The following is a 14,924-nucleotide window of genomic DNA, read 5'->3' as shown; positions in this document are numbered from 1 at the left end:
ATCCGTGTCATCGTTTATAAAGACTCGTTTACACGGGAATTTCTGAATTTATAACCATAACAGAATTACCCGATGCAAATCCCTAACTGCTGAGAATTTTAGATTGTGAGCATTACATTTTAACAACAATGAAGAAGACGGAACTAGTTTTGGAAAAAATACATTCATTAATAGACTTCTTTTGTTTATTTTATATTGTTGCAAGATATATTCGAGAGTCTAAACACACCTTTACAAAACTCAAAATCCTCGGCGGTATTAGCTACAATTTTAATTTCTAAATAATTCTAGTTGGAAATTTTCATCGTGGCGGGCTTTCAACAGAAAAGACGTCAGCACTTAAAAGGGTTAAGAGCATAGATATAGAATACATAGATAGGCCCTGACGCTCTAAGCCGGTCACCCTGTTGGAGGATGCACACACAAAAAAAAAAGTACATAGGATGCATACTCTCTCAGTAGCTAGTTAGCTTTTAAGTAGGAAGGCCGATTGACATTTTTCGAAAATGCCAACGTGTTCATTGAAATTGTGTTACAATTACTCAAGAAAACATAAAAAGGCGGATGGCATCACATATTATAAGAAAGAATTAATATATAATGTCTTCAATTATAGTAGTATTTTAACATTATTGAAATATCGCCGCGATGTATGTAGTGTTCTATGTACTGATGACAACCTCTGCCACAGGTGTCACTAAATGCACGCGTATATCTTGTTGGCACTGAAGAAAATTCAGAAATCGACATTAAGTTCAAAACTACAAACAATGAACTAAATATTAAAGTGTCGGCTTTAAAATTGATCCTAGTGGAAGTTACTAATGTTTAAATATTGTAATAGTTAATGATGGTTTTATTGTAGTAACATATTATATAATACATTTCTAGTTTAATATAGTGTGTATAGCTAAATATTTTTTCTTAATATGGTTTTAGTAGTTTGGTACATAAACTGGTTGCTGACCACTGCCGACCGCTGCGTTCCTTCATTTTTTTTCACCATTTCCCCGCTAGTTAAACCCCCCGCACCCCTCAGTTAGTGGCGACAAGATCTCCAACGAAATTTGTATGTAATGGCATATCTAGATTATTCTACATCTATGGTTAAGAGTTAAAGAAAAGTAATCCAATTGGAAGCAGCGGGAAAAATTAAACTTTTAAAATTGGAGTATGGGAAAAAGTCTGAGTCGTGTTTTTATTTTAAACGAATACAGCCTAGTTAAATTCTTAAAAAAATGTTTATATATTTGTATTATTACTAATATATGTATACTGGAGAAATGTTATATATTAATAATAGAAGTGGCTTTATGCGTCATATTGTTGTCAAGTGACGATTGTCCACAGACAATCCTAAATAATTTTAGCATCAGTCGCATTTGATGCTTGGTGCTCAACGTATGTCCGATAAACACTTCTCTGTTTGTTTATATTACTCGCAAGATGGGCAAGTGCGTCGTTAAAAATTGCACAATGCATTCAAAACACACACAATAAACAACATGGGATACATTTTTATGAGTAAATTGAAATAATCGTTTTACAGTAACATATATAATTGAAAAAAAAAATGGCGGCACAAAACGAGCGCAGCCAACATAACATGTGGGTTGACAAACGAAGTGCCAAATGCAAATGTCAAACGAACATAACCTCAAAAGCGAAACACTCACTTGATCTTGGTCTTGGGTTTGGTCTGTGCGGGAGGCTGCTCCGGCGCCGCAGATTCCGCTTCAGCATCACTAGACCTGAAAACAGCACGCAAAAACAGTGAAATTGGGTTACCGGGTGGGTGGGTTGGTTGGGAAGAGATGACGTGAACTGAAACGCAGCGACTTACTGGCTGTCTTCGCGAGTCGTGCGACGTCCCTTCTTCGCTTTGCCCATGTTGGCGTTTTTCCCGCTTCTTCTGGAGACGTGGATCGACTCAAAATACGACTCAAAATACTTGAAGCTTCAAAGAACAAAATGCAACCGCTCAATGCTTAACCGATGCGAACGAACAACACTGTTGGCTGTACCATATGGCCCGGCCCTGTCGCCTCGCAACGCGCTCTGCAATCTTTTTGACGTTTCGTCGTTTGCTTTTTCGTCTATGACGTTTTGGCAAATTGCCCACTTCGAGTGTGCCAATTATTATTAGTCGAGTGCGTGCATGCCAATTGTTACGATTGAGATTTAATTCAATGAAGATATTCTCTGATGCTGAACGAGGCCGTTGCGATAAAACGATACATCACCTTTCTTTTTCTTTTAAAGCCCGCTCCACATTCTCGCCAAAACTATACGAGAACAGCCAAATACGAGAGTGTAGAGAACATATTCGTTAAGTCTCGCCTATGTTCGTGCGGTCTCCATTTCATATCGGTATTTCGGTATTTCGGACCCGAATCAAAGGGCTGTCGTGTAGTTTTGTATTCGCGCGAGACCCTCCATCCATACTCCCGTCGTGTCAGTCCGCCAGCAGTAACCGCACTGCGCGCACGTCGATTTTATTAACAAAAATGCCTACGAATTGGACTAATTCTGGAAATATACCAGTGTCATCCTATTAAATGGGATCCTAAACATCGGGACCATAAATACAGAAACAAAGTACACGATGCGTGGATGTTCTGTTACGATGTATTGATGTCATCCACCATCTGCGTCTATTCCAACGTCTCTTAATAACTTTTTTTTCTCGAATTAATAAAAAATTGTAATATGCTATTGCACATAATGCTACAGCGACAGACGTTTCTAACACGTTCATCTTGTATGACTACCGAACAGACAACTGCGCGAGCGAGAATGTGGAGAGCTACTTTCGGTATCGTGTTGTCTCGGCGAGACCCGAGACCGAGATGTCTCGACGAGAATGTGGAGCGGGCTTAATGCCGAATCCGTATTCGGACGTAGGCGACTACCATGGGCAGACATCGTTTATGGCCCGTGCGAATTCCTCCCTGTCATGGGCAAACCGAAATAACTTTTCGAGACCGGGTCCCATCCATGACCTGATGTTCCGGAGCCAAGATAGCTTCTTTCTCCCAAGCCTCCGTTTGCCTTATATTTTCCCCTCTAAGATTGTTTGTAGAAGGCGATATTTGGGGCCGCGAATAATGTGGCCAAAGTATTCGATATTACGGTGTCACCGTGTCAAGAAGCTCTCTCTTTTTATGAAGAAGCTGGAGGACTGTTTCGTTTCTTACATGCTCCTTCCACGAGATATTTAGCATCCTCCGGTAACACTACATTTCAAAGGACTCGATCCTGTTCATAGATGCCACTAACAGCGTTCACGAACAGCAACACCGACCAAACATAGGAGTGCAGGATTCTTAAGCGCAATTTCATGGACAACCTTCGACAACACAAAACATTTTTCATGCTGCCGAAGGCATTTCTTGCTATTTCGATCCTTCTTCTTATCTCCATTTCGGAACTGACGTCCGTATTGATCATTGCTCCTAGGTATTTGTAGTGTTCGACCTGTTCAATCATTTGTCCGCGCACATCACCTTTACGCTGCTGTTTAATTAAGGCGCAAATTTTATGTATTTCCCGCTCGTTCCCGCAGAATGAAGAATAACCTCACCATTGAAAGGGGGACCTTCGCAATATTGTCTACGTTTATAATATACCTACTCAAATAATGAGCTCCTCGTCTGAACGGGACTTTCGCAATCAGTCGTTAGCGTCATTACTAGTGGTTCGGTGATTATTTCGAAAAAAGTCATCACATCACTAAAATCTCGATCAAGGAACATCTTGCACTCAAAACCTTCACCAATCAACGATTGGCAACGATTGTCGTGCGCACGATCGTAATTTGCGCAATAATTCGTTTACCGTTTGTTTAGACCTTGATTTAAAACAACTATACTTTGTATAATTTGAAGTATTTTTGCGGTGCTGCTGGTCAAAATTGGATATTAGTGAATCCAAGTCGATCGTTTTCTATCAAAATGCCAATTGCCAATTTATCTGATTTACAAATTGGCTACCTACCTTCTGTTTATCACCATTATCTGATTGTCTATTTATTAACACACAGATCTTTCATTGCTATTGTACATATATACGCACCATACATACATGTATGTACCCTTTGTAAAAAAAATATAAATAAAAATCTTCCACCAAAAATCAATTTAAATTCAATTATTTATTTATTTAATTTTTCAAATTCGTTGCAAGTTACAATACATTATACTTAGATATATTTTTTAAACTTCCATTTTATTTGAACAAAAATAATACAACATACTTTAAAATCGATAACTAAATAAATATCTTAAGTATGTGATGCAATTAAAAAATGTAATCAAACTAAAAATCTTCGAAAATTGATTCGAATTGACATTCGGAAGATTGCTTGAGAGATTCCTCGTCATAGTTATCAAAATAACGCGTGTCGTCAATGCTCATAACAGCAGGTACAAACGGAGCTGGAACTTTATATTCAAGCAGCCCCAACCAATTAGTCGATTCGAACCACTTATGATTCTTCAAATCCATAGGTCCATTTCTCATGCATCCTAGTCTTTTGGTAACATCTAATTCGATGACTCCCTTCAAAAAATCCGTCAAGGCGCGGCTGAAACGACCGGGACATTTGAATTTCCCCTTGATGATCTTTTCATAAATTTTCATATGATTGTATCCGTTGAAAGGAGGTTGCCCGGCGTTCATCTCGTAGACTAAGATCCCAAAAGACCACCAATCAGCCGAAGTGCCGTATCCCTTCATCAGGAGCAATTCCGGAGCTATGTAGTATGGAGTACCACACAGAGTCCACGTGCGAACTTTGGTCATCAGTTTGCAGAATCCAAAATCGGTCACTTTAATGTATCCGTGGATGTCGATCATGACATTTTCGGGTTTCAAATCTCTGTAAATAAGGTCACAATTGTGCAAGTACTCTAGTGCGAGGATGACTTGAGCTGCATAAAATTTGGATCGAGTTTCGTCGAAATGTTTACAGTCACCCAAATGGGTGAACATGTCGCCGCCATTAGCAAAAGGCAGCACAAAGTATAAACAGTCGTTGTCCTTGAAAAAACACTCCATATGCACCACAAAAGGGAATCGTATTGCTTCCAAAACTTTCTTTTCATTTTTTGAATGTTCTGTTTGTTTAGTTCTGACTATATTTCCCTTCTCTACTTGTTTCATTGCGTAGAAAGTTCCAGTGGGCAAATGTTGGGTCAGATAGACTTTTCCAAAAGCGCCCTCGCCTACGATTTTGATTTTTTTGAAATCATCTAAATTATAAGCTGTCGGTATTTTCTTGTCGAATCGACTATAAAATTCGATTCTCAGTCTGTAGTTATAGTTTGAAAATTGTCCGCCTGTTACCACATTCATCGTGCAAGATCAAAATATGGCGACGACACAAACAATGGAATTTATATGATGCGTTCCAATTAAAAAAGAAATTATTCATTTGTTTCAGTTTTGAATATTTTCTAAACGTAATGGAAGTAAATATACCCAGTAGAAAATGAGCTGATGATCGGTACCAATTATATCAAAATATAAAGTAAATAGGTAAGTTGCTAATTAAAGTATGCGAAGTAATAAAAAGTCACCGGAGCCTGAGGGGGCCGTGTATTGTTCAAAGGTTGTAAATGCATTGTTAAAGGATTGCCGAACAATGAATAGCACTGTGACTATCCTACCTCTAGTAATAAGGCGTCAACTTGAAGCCAATGACTCAATCCATAAATTGATTGTTTATCAAATGTTAGATTTGTGAGTCTGTTAGAATGCTCACAGATGTATGTAAGTATGTTTGATGACTCTTGACGATCAGATGATATTCCCCAGTTAGACTATTGCTAAGTGTGTACAGGGATGGCGAACCTAGAGCACACGTGAGTGATGTACAATTTTGTCAATTTATTTTTTACAGAATTTTGTCATAAAACGAAGAATAAGAAATAATGCAGAAGAAGAAATAAAAAGTACTTGGAACATCATTCCAGAAATCTTTAGCTGTTAAAAAATAATCAGCGATAGCGACATATTCAATTTTATCTTCTATATATGTATACCTGTGAATCGGAATTTTTCAAAATGCAGTTTAAGAAAAATATGACTAATGAAATCAGTTAGGCATGCATATTATTAAGTCACGAAATTTATTTTTACATTTTATACCAGAAAGGCCTTACAATTAAACCCCAATGGCCAATTACAAACAATACAGCATTTTTATTTATTATACAAGTCGCTGAATTACGAGACACTGACTTAAACTCGCAATTTAACGAAACATCTATGAATTGTACATACATATTATTGTACATTAATCATACTCAAAGAGTGGTGACATAGTAGGTAGGTAGGATTTTTAGCCAATTTTTCAGCGGGAACCGTTTCAACAATGCAATTATAGAAAATTGGCAAACTCTGATAGGAAACGATCGACCAGGAGTCACAAATATCCAGGTCTGACCAGCAGCATTACAGATATACTCAGAAAAATTCTTTTCAATCGAGGTCAGCTCATGGGATCGAACCCGGCGCCTCTCGGTGTTAAGCAGAAGCTTAACGACCGAGCTATGCTGCTGGCTATATGAAACTATGGAAATATGAAACACATAAAGCATATCGCTTCAAATCAACAGCAGAAAAAATCTCATCAATAAATAATTGTTGCGCATTTTTATGTACATATGTACATACATATGTACATGTCCAACGAAAACTTGAGTGCCAAATATTGTGTATTCGCGATTTTCATGGCAAAATTTGTCTTTGTGACCACCGCAATGTGACGAATAATGCAATTACCAATGGCGTCGTCCACACACACGGTATCTACGAAATTTTCCATAACCAGTTCCTAAATAGCAACCACAGGTTGCAATATGGGAACTGGATATGGAAAATTTCGTAAATATCGGGTGTAGGGTAATTGGACTATTCGTCACATTGGGGTGGTCACAAAGACAATTTTTGCCATGAAAATCGCGAATACACAATATGTGGCACTCAAGTTCTCGTTACTATGATAGTTATCGTTAGTATGATGGACTTTTCGGCTGCCAGATGTTCCATTATAGAGATTTTAGTGACTTTGTGACGAGTAATTTGTGACCAGTAATTACCGAACCCGGGTGTAGATACCGTGTGTGTGGACGACGCTAGAGGTAGGATAGTCACAGTGCTATCCATTGTTCGGCAAACCTTTAACAATGCATTTACAACCTTTGAACAATACACGGCCCCCTCAGGCTCCGGTGACTAGACGACGCCAATTACTAGCTACATTAACAAACACTAATAAATCTCAGAGTAAAGGTCAATGGGCAAATAGTATGGGAGAAAAACCCACGGCGGACAGAAATGAAATTGTGAGGATATATGTATAGATAAATGTCTCTAGTTTATCATGGTAAGGGTCGCTTTCTTGTGGGAATATTGAAAAACGAGCGAAAAAATATTGCAACGAGCGAGACGCGACCCTATATACCTGCGTGTGAGAGAGAGGGAGCGAACGTATACCTGCCGGGTACGTACATCAACATCAACTCAACCAACTACAATCAACTCGCCAAAACCCTTAACTTACTAAAGTTTTGTAAGCGTCGAAGGGTAGCTACCCGTGGAGAAGATACCAAAACAAACCCGGAAGAAAAAAATCTGAGTATGGCTGCTTTAGTAGCTATTTAACAGAACAAAAACTTATATTTAATAGTAGTATTCGAGCTTTTGAATAAATATATTTTTGGTTCAAACTTTGTTCTCCCATGGATTCTAAATAAAATAACCATATATAATGTTAAGTAAATTTATACTCTTTCATTTCATATCATATTCATTAATTTCAGCGACCGGGTCGGATTGCGCCCAATGACCTTTAGCATTATGATTATCAATAAGTTGGTGGTTTGAGTATTGATAGATTTATAATGTTACGGGGACAAGTAGGAGATGGTGTAGAAATATTATAGTCACAGTTTTTTTTATAAGATCTTCTTTAATAGTAGTAAGTATACACGAGATAAGTTTGTATTACACGTTACTAGTTAGTGGTTACTAGTTAAGTCGTCTAATCGCGAGTCACTAGTTAGACGGTTCAATTGTAAGTCAGTGATTAGTAAGAGACGGTTCGATCGCAAGTAACTATGTATGTATGTAGTAATCACAAGTTACTAGTAAGGCAGTTTAATCGCAAGTGAGGTTCAATAGATCTAACATGAGCATTTATACACAAAAGAATGATAAGCTTTAACCAATCACAGAATTTTGGTAAATAACAAAGTGATTAAGATACAGAGCAACATCCGTGTGTAAGACAGTTTTAATATTTGATTTATGTATCCTTTGAGAGTATCGAGACATTTTTGAGTAGAAACACAATTTATCATAGAGATAAATAGAGATAATAATATTTTAGGGTTTACACGTATCGTGGGACAAAATGCAGCTATAGCAATAAAGATTATTAAAAGTAATACTTTGTATTTCAACAGGTCATTAACTGTGTCGTCTTATATAGCAATCGTGTTAGAAACTCGCATAAATTATAATAGATAAGAAGTTAAGTAGATAGAGTTGATCATAAGTAGTTAAAAATGAAACAGATGTTCAAACTTAAGGTTAAAGGGTATTATACATAAGTATATACATAGGTCGTAAGATCCTACCACATAACATCCCCATCGTTAGATTAAACATATGGCGGGAGTGCCATGTGATTTAACAATAAAATTAAAGTATTTTGTATAAAGTTTTAAGAATTACAAACATCGTTATAAGAATTCCATGTGATCTAACATGTAAAGTAATAAAGTATTATATAATCACTTACTATAATTATTATAAAAGTTAAGTTTTTCAAAAGACTCTAATATAAGATGTTACAAAAATAGTAATTGTAAATGTACATGTTATTGAAACCTCTTTTTTTTTTTTAATATACAAAAAATTATAAAAATATTGATTATAGGAAAAATCACAAAAATATATAAATTAATCACAAGATTAATAACTATACTATATCAGAAATAGTAAAAGTAATTACATGTTTAAACCTATAACAATAAAATTGTATAAATCAATTGAAATAGTAAAGTTGAAAGAATAATAATGATTTTGTATTTGTTTACAAAACTTAATGAAATGAAAATATAATATACGAATTAATAGAATATAATAATCGTGTAGGACTTTTACAATTGGTATAAATGTATTAAATTAGTAAGAATTCAATAATATTTTTCTTCAAATAATTAGTAATACATTGGTTTATTTGAAATCTATAACTATACTATAAATTAGAATAATATATTATCATTATTAAACATATATGTATATTCAATTAAATCATTGTTTTGTTACCAAGTTATTCAAGAATACACATAACAATAGTTTTTACTTCTTTGCTAATTATTATATCAATATATTTTTTATTCAATCAAGTAAGCAAACGGTTTGTTGAACTGCTAAATACAAATACAAATTTTAAAAGTTTAAGAATTAAAGATTAAATTATATTATATAATTTTCAAATATAAAGTTTCAGTAAAAGTATTTTATTATATAAAACATTATAATTATTAAGATTAAAAGTTTATTTACTTTTCTTAGTAAGGTATTTGTAACCTTTCAATAAGAGATTGGATTGATAAAAGTTAAAATATTGATTTCCACATATGAAATCAAATTTTATAATTAGTTTCAAATGATAATTTCATTTTAAATGTGTCTATAATATAATATACATAATTGTTCAATCAAATCAACGTCTATAATATAATTGTTCAATCAATTTTTTTTCTAAAACATCCATTGAATTTCAACAGGCACAATAATAATTCATTAAAATGATAAAATAATGTTTCTGAATTATAGAATATAAAATTTTTTAAGCATAAACTTAAATAGTTTAAAGTTTTTTTTTTTTTTTTTTTTTTTTTAAGATTACACAAATTAAAAATACAAGAATAATAGTTATAACATTAACAATAATTAATAAGATAATTGAGAAATAATGACAACAACAATAATTAATGCGATGGTTGGAAATCGCTGAATTAAGTAGATAAAGTAGATAAAGAATTGCTACTTTCGAAGAGGAATTCGAATAGTTTTTTTATTTAACGTGTTGTATATAGCGTTAACTTTTCGAATATAATATTCCATTACATTATTCTATGATGTATGGTATTTTTTATTTTTGATGTCGTCAATATGTGATGACAATATAAGTACATGAATAAATTGTCATTGCATTAAAATAATTCAAAAATCTTTTATTTATCAACAACTTTAGTTGTCTTCTTTCTTTTTATATTATATGTATACATGAGAGTTCAATAATGTTATACATATTTATTTTTAAATATTGTGTTCATAGTTCTGTCATAGAACTAAATTAATTGTTATTTTTAAATTTCTTTATATATATTGCTGTTTATAAGATATTAATAAAATATAAATTTTAACGTTGAAACTAACATGTCGATATTAAACTTTTGGGTATCAGGATAAACTGATTTAATTAAATTTAAACAATTTAATTATATTTCAAGTCATATTTATTTATAAAATATAAAATATTTCATGGGATTCACTGTTATAATAAGATTTATATTTGTTTCTAAGAAATTTACTTTTAGCTTTAGATTTCGGTTTATTTAGGTTTTTATAACTATGTTGGTTTACGATTTATATTAGTTGTATGTAGATTGCGAATGTAAATGGTTGTCGATTACTTACAATCTTCTTCTCGAAATTTCACATGGTTTTTTATTTTATTTATTTTTTATTCTATATTATTTAAAATCAGAAATTAATTTATTTTACGATTTACACTTGCGTATACATACATATGTATGTGTATGTAGTGTATAAGAACATATCAATTACGTAATTTATATGTATATGTAATTCTATTCTAATCAGTTTGTTTATAATCCGTGTAACGAAGGTGTTATATAGTCATTTGAAATAGTTCGACTGCAAATGTATGTTCGTTCAAAAGAATAATTTATTTTTTAATTGACAATAAGTAGTTTGAATACATTGAAAAGTTTTACAACTACTGTCAAAATTAGATGTGAAATCTATTTTTCGATTAATCTAATACATAAATTATTATATAACTTTAATAAGTGAAACGTAAAAGAGGTTAGTAAAAAAAAAGAAATTTCAAATTGTCTGTTGCAACAATTTATTATTGATTATAATGATTCTTAAAAGAATGAGTTTATGAGTATTAACTATCATCATTTGGAATAGTTTACGTTTACGATTTAAGTAATTGAAAATTTTTTTTTTATTATTATTATTTTTTTTTAATATTTCAAAAGCAATTAGTAATATATTTTTTAATTCTTAATTAAATAATATTTATAATAGTAGTTTTAATTATTCATAATCAAATTATTCAACTCACGTCTAAGTTGTAATAGTGAAACTGAATTCTATATTTTTAAATATGTATAGGTTGTTTATAAATTTTATAAACTTAAGATTTTTAAATATATATATTTGATAAGTAAGATTTTCCATAATCTTTTATTCTTTTATGATGAAAGATTTTACACTGACCTTTCATTATTAATCTCAAGACGATAATAATTTCTTTATATTCGATAATATATGATTCGAGTATAATAATTCGATAATAATTCCTTTATAGTATTTTAAAATATATTTGACTTTTCATTTGATATAATTTTTTTTTTCATAGATAGTGATAATTTTAATTATTTATAATTTGAAATAATACATTTTATTTCTTCAACAATATAATGCAATGTGCTGCATAATATATGATCCTTATGATCCAAAGAGATTCGTCAATCTTAATAAGATAATTTCATTAGTTCATAAGTTTGGTAATGAAATTTTAAAATTCGTAATAATTTAATCTATGTAGTTCTGATTCCATTATACCATTATATTATATCTGATTCTAATTCCATTATATGGACATACGTTATATGTACGTAGTCAAAACAGTAGTGTTGAAGTTAATTTTAACAGATTTATGAACTATATTATAATCGTATTCTTCTAATAATGATTTCTGTTTCTTGGACCTAGATTCAAGATCTTTGATTTAAAATAGCTATTGACAAGTGATTTATAACAAATGTGAATTTTCAACAGATGAAGAATGTTCTAATGTTGAATAATTCCATTATTCTTATTTTATTTTTTTTTTGAAAGTATACATTTATGTGAAAAGTAGATATTTAGATATCTTACTTTGTAATATGTAATATTACTAGCTTTGTTAGTGAAAAGAAAAGAGTTCAGAAAAATAAGGAGTTATAAAGTACGAAATTAGTTAAAAAAATATATAATTTTGTTAATCTGATCACTTCAATAGATTTTTATTTATTTAATAGAGATGTGAGGGTTTAAATGTAACTCATGAAAACTTAACATTGGATTGAAGATAATAATAATAAGTAAATAATCCTAGAGATATTATAATAAGCATCTTTCGCGTATTTGTATTTTATTTTGGAGAATTCGAATTTGTCGAATTATATTTTATTCCTTTCATTTTATTTTTCAAAATGAAATCCAAAAATGATTATCAAGTTGATACATATTTATTCCTAAGTATCAGTAAGTCAATTGATACTTCTATCTTATCTAATATAATAATTTTAAGTATCTAATAGAAATAATTTTTATTTATAGTATATTTATTATTTATAACTTCAAATCAATTTTCAAATTTTTTTTTTTTTTTTTTTATATATGCATTTAGTATACATATACATATTAATAGTATTGTATAGATGAGAGGGATCGTATAACCCTATTTATACGATAAATTATTAATTGCTTCAAAATAATCGTCGATATGTGCATCGATATTACATATATAATATATGTTTCGTTTATTATTAATTGATTCGATATATGTATGCTTAAATAATATTTAGCATAGTATAATATTTAAATCCTTTTTTTTTTATAACTAATTAATTGCTCTTATGAAATGTTAATAATAGCATACATCACTGTCTGTGATATAATTTAATTCATAATTGAAATTTTTAACTTTATCTGACAACTTTCTGCTTGAGTTTCATAAAAAACAACATTTTTTTTTTTTTTTATTAAAAATAAAATAATAGATCAAAACAATAAATTAATTTGAATCTATGTATTTATGTTGATGATTTAAAGTCTAGAATACATACATGTAGAATGTACATACATATGTCATAAGTGATTTTAAAAAGAGAACACTAGTCATAAATCGTGATGTTATCTAATTTACGATTCTTCCTTTGGGTGTTTCCATTATCAGTTTTGTTATTTTTTTTTTTAGATACTTCCCAGATTAGTATTCGTCTACGGGATTTACGGTTTTACTTTGATTATCAATTTCTTATTTCGGAATTACCGAACTCAATAACACATTTTCTATGAAATAGTTAAAACGAGTTGGTTTGATATATTGTCGATACATACAGATAGTTAAATTGTCAGTTAAATGCATTCAATAAAAATTATTTATTTTTTTATTCTTGATAACATGTTCGCATTCATGTTATTTAAATTTCCGTTACAATATCGATTATTGCGATGTACTTGAACGAAAGTGACATGATTTTTAATTTTTATACTTCTTCGAAGTGAATTTATTTTTATTTTTATTTTTACCGTAGGTTTGCATAACGTTTTGTTAGTGAATCGAAGTTCATTTATAAATTTATGCTTATTATGTTCGCTTATTTTCATTTTCTTATTTATCTTCATGTTAATAGTTTTATTCATTTTTATAATTAATTTGTTGAAGACCATATCTTCTGACAAATTAACGAATTCATTTTTAACATAACGATTAATTATTTTTATTTTATTTTTAATCTTCAGTTTAAAATTTGTATCATTGCTCAGGAACATATCTTCTGGCAATTTGACTTCTTTAATGAATTCTTCTTTTATATTACGATTAATAATTTTCTTTTTAATTTTCATCTTTTTATTTTCATTTAAACGATTGCACAGGATTTTATCATCTGGCAATGTAATTTCTTCAATGGATCCTTCACTAATAATATGATTAGTTATTTTATTTTTATCTTTTAGTAATTTTAATTCATCAATAGATTCATTATTAATTATTTTTATTTTCGCGTTTTTATTTATATGATTGCACAGATTTACATCTTTTGGCAATATTATTTCATTAATAGGTTCTTCATTAATTGTTTCATTTTTTATATTTTTATTTAGGCGATTAGTATCATCTATCAGCGTATCATCTATAAGAGTATCATCTATTAGCTTATCGTTTACTAACGATTTTGATTCATTAGAATCAGGAAAAAATTTTGATTCATTAGAATCAGGAAAAAATTTTGATTCATTAGAATCAGGAAAAGATTCATGTAAATTTTCAATAATGTTTTTATCATCGTTACAAATAGGTAAATTGGGTAATAATTCATTTTCGATAGACTCTGAATATGAATCAATAGCAGGCGAATGTAATTTTTTTAAATGAGATATCGTATTCGAGTTTAAATTAACTGATGACGATTCGGTTTTATGTTCGATTGAAATATCGTCAACATTATCATCTTCTATTGGAAAAACTGTATCGAAGACGGTTAGAGTATTTTTGGTATAATCAAGTATTGCTCCACTTGCTATTAAAAATTCGTTAGGTAATATTCCGTCAAAAGGTAAATTGAATTTTTCTATTACTGCTTTATGAGCATTATGTAAATATGTGACATGACGTCTACTTTTAATAATGGGGTTTTCTTTTTTCGGACTTCCATGATCATATGAAATAAACGTATTTTGAATTCTTAATATTTTTTTCTCGATATCAAAGCCATTACCTTGAAAAATGAAATCAGCGCCAAGAACGCCGTTAAAATCTTTGTTAAAGTTGTTATTAATTAATTGGAAAGAGAATGGTAAAATATTATTATTTTCTA

At 30.7% G+C, this 14,924-nt stretch overlaps 1 protein-coding gene and 1 pseudogene across 1 annotated transcript in view; both read right to left on the bottom strand.

Moving 5' to 3' along the window:
• The window catches only part of eIF5B (eukaryotic translation initiation factor 5B), a 66,830-nt gene extending 64,699 nt beyond the window's left edge, over window positions 1-2,131 (bottom strand). Inside the window, exons 1-2 of the mRNA XM_077441739.1 lie at window positions 1,844-2,131; window positions 1,677-1,751 (exon numbers count right to left, since the gene is read on the bottom strand). Of these exons, the coding sequence (XP_077297865.1) occupies window positions 1,677-1,751; window positions 1,844-1,890 (122 nt within the window). The 5' untranslated portion in view covers window positions 1,891-2,131. The remainder of the gene's footprint in view (window positions 1-1,676; window positions 1,752-1,843) is intronic.
• Window positions 2,132-4,317: 2,186 nt separating this feature from the next.
• Window positions 4,318-5,250, bottom strand: LOC143919294 (cAMP-dependent protein kinase catalytic subunit alpha pseudogene; annotated as a pseudogene).
• Window positions 5,251-14,924: the final 9,674 nt, after the last annotated feature.

Source organism: Arctopsyche grandis, chromosome 11, assembly GCF_051622035.1.
Source record: "Arctopsyche grandis isolate Sample6627 chromosome 11, ASM5162203v2, whole genome shotgun sequence".
In the NCBI taxonomy this organism is placed as follows: Eukaryota; Metazoa; Arthropoda; class Insecta; order Trichoptera; family Hydropsychidae; genus Arctopsyche; species Arctopsyche grandis.
Note: the sequence above shows the minus strand (reverse complement) of the source record. Positions and strands in the feature narration are given on the sequence as shown.